Below are 2,548 nucleotides of genomic sequence, written 5' to 3' on the forward strand. Positions count from 1 at the left end.
TTCCAGCTACTTGGACGGCTGAGGCGGAAGGATTGCCGGAGCCCAGCAGGTCAAGGCTGCGGTGGCCGGGAGCGGCCACTGCACTCTAATCTGGGTGACGGAGTGAGACTCCAACTCAAAAAAAAAAAAATGATCTTCCCTGCACCCTCTGCAGCTTCACCCTTTCAGTATAGACCATGTCAAATAAAATAATGAATGCAGAGTGCTATGCTGGTGGTGGGGGTTATCATCAGAATTACCTTAGGATCCTCACAGAACTGTCTATGTGTCCTGCTCTCCTGACCTGAGTCTTATTCCCTTTTCCTCCTTTCTGACTAAGACTGTGTAAGGAAAGGCACTGATTGTGCAGTTTGGAAAAGTTTCCCAATGATGCTTAGATTTTCACTGTGCTTAGATTATGACTTAGAATGTTATCACAGTTTTTTAAGAAGTACACTTTAAAAATAATTTGCAACTGGGCATGGTGGCTCACGCTTGTAATCCTAGCACTTTGGGAGACAAGAGGATTGCCTGAGTCCAAGGGTTTGACACCAGCCTGGGCAGCATGGCAAGACCTTGCTTCTGCAATAAATAAAAAAAATTAGTTGGACATAGGGGTGTGCACCTATGGTTCCAGCTACTTTTAAGACTGAGGCAGAAGGATCACCTGAGGCCAGTAGGTAGAGGCTGTGGTGGCCATGAGTGTGCCACTGTACTCCTGCCTGAGCAACAGAGTGAGACTCCTACTAAAATAAATAAAAATAGCCGGACTCAGTGGCTCAGCCTGTAATCCCATGCCCTTGGGAGGCTGAGGTGAGTGGATTGCCTGAGCCTGCAGATTTGAGACCCACCTGGGCAACTTGACAAGACCTCATCTCTACAATAAATCAAAAAATTAGCCGGACATGGTAGCGCATGCCTGTAGTTCCAGCTACTTGGAAGGCTGAGGCAAAAGGATTGCCGGAGCCCAACAGGTCGAGGCTGCAGTGGCCGGGAGCGGCCACTGCACTCCAGTCTGGGCGACAGAGTGAGACTCCAACTCAAAAATAAATAAATAAAAATAAATAAATAAAAATAATTTGCATTACGCTGGTAACATGAATTGACATTCTTGGCCATTGTCTGGAAGAATTAGGCAACCCAGGGAAAAAGCTTGGCTCCAGGGAATTCTAGTGTTAGTGGCCTTTGGGTAAAATTATTTAACTTGTGTCAGTATGTAGGATTCAGTGAGGGTTTTTAAAAAAATATTAAAAGCTTTTGTTTCTTCTTTATCTCCCCACCCCATTTAACATATTTTATTTGCTAATAGGTCAAGGAAATTAAGAAGACATCAACAGGCTTGGAAGTCAGCATGGTTACTGCAGTTCCTGGTAGGAAACCCACCTTGACCACAATTCCAGATGTTGACTGCCTGCTCTGGGCCATTGGGCGAGACCCAAATTCCAGCGGCCTGAATTTAAACAATTTGGTAAGCTGGCTTAGTCTGCCCAAAACATCCTTGAATCTGTTAGTAGCCTTGTGGTTTTATTCCCCTCTCCCTGTCCCAGATACCCAACACTTGGGTGGGTTCTATTAGAGTCTTTTCTCTATGTTCCATATTCCAGTTTGTCATCAAATTCCATTGCGGCTGGGTGCAGTGGCTCAGCCTGAAATTCCAGCACTTTGAGAGGCTGAGGCGAGAGGATTGCCTGAGCCTGGGGGTTTGAGACCAGCCTAGGCAACTCATCTCTACAATAAATCACAAAAACTAGCCGGGTGTGGTAGCATGCATCTGTAGTTCCAGCTACTTGGGAGGCTGAAGTGGAAGGACCGCCTTAACCCAGCAGGTCGAGACTGTAGTGGCCGTGAGTATGCCACTGCACTCCAGCCTGGGCAACAAGAGTGAGATTCCAATAAAAAAAAATTCCACTGCTTCTTCATTTGAAATTAAAAAACAAAAATGTTAGCTGGGCACAGTGGCTCACGCCTGTAGTCCCAGTACTTTGGGAGGCTGAGACAAGAGGATTGCCTGAGCCCACAGGTTTGAGACCAGCCTGGGCAGCATGGCAAGACCACATCTCTACAATAAATCAAAAAAATTAGCCGGCTGTGGTGGCACACACCTGAGGTTCCAGCTACTTGGAAGGCTGAGGCAGAAGGATCACCTGAGCTTAGCAGTTGGAGGCTGCGGTGGCCATGAGCATTCCACTGCACTCTAGCCTGGGCCACAGAATGAGACTCCGAATAAAAAAAAAGTTATCTTCCTTTCCTAGTGTCATCACCCTAGATCAGGTCCCTGCCCCTTCTGTTCTAGATTATCTGGCAGTTACCTGAATGAATTCCTTGCAGACTTCCTTTTGGCTCTGTAAATGTCCTTTTCAAGTTCTATGCTGATCCCTTATCGTTGTCTGTGGTATCTCATCCAGATGGTTGTGAGTGTCACTCTCCTGGACATTGTGGTACACGGGAATGGGAACAGATGGGAAGCTGTCTCTCACTCTCCTAGTGCTATACATGCAGGCAGTTGGCATTCTTTTTCTTTTTTTTTTTTTTGAGTTGGAGTCTCGCTCTGTTGCCCAGACTGGAGTGC

General features: G+C 46.6%; 1 protein-coding gene across 2 annotated transcripts in view; it reads left to right on the forward strand.

Moving 5' to 3' along the window:
- Positions 1-2,548, forward strand: part of GSR (glutathione-disulfide reductase) — a 42,831-nt gene that overhangs the window by 28,223 nt on the left and 12,060 nt on the right. For both annotated transcript variants that reach the window (XM_021713511.1, XM_008060306.2), the window contains exon 8: positions 1,289-1,447. In XM_021713511.1, coding sequence (XP_021569186.1) covers positions 1,289-1,447 — 159 coding nt within the window. The remainder of the gene's footprint in view (positions 1-1,288; positions 1,448-2,548) is intronic.

Source organism: Carlito syrichta, unplaced genomic scaffold, assembly GCF_000164805.1.
Source record: "Carlito syrichta isolate Samal-C Ts95f unplaced genomic scaffold, Tarsius_syrichta-2.0.1 Scaffold304591, whole genome shotgun sequence".
In the NCBI taxonomy this organism is placed as follows: domain Eukaryota; kingdom Metazoa; phylum Chordata; class Mammalia; order Primates; family Tarsiidae; genus Carlito; species Carlito syrichta.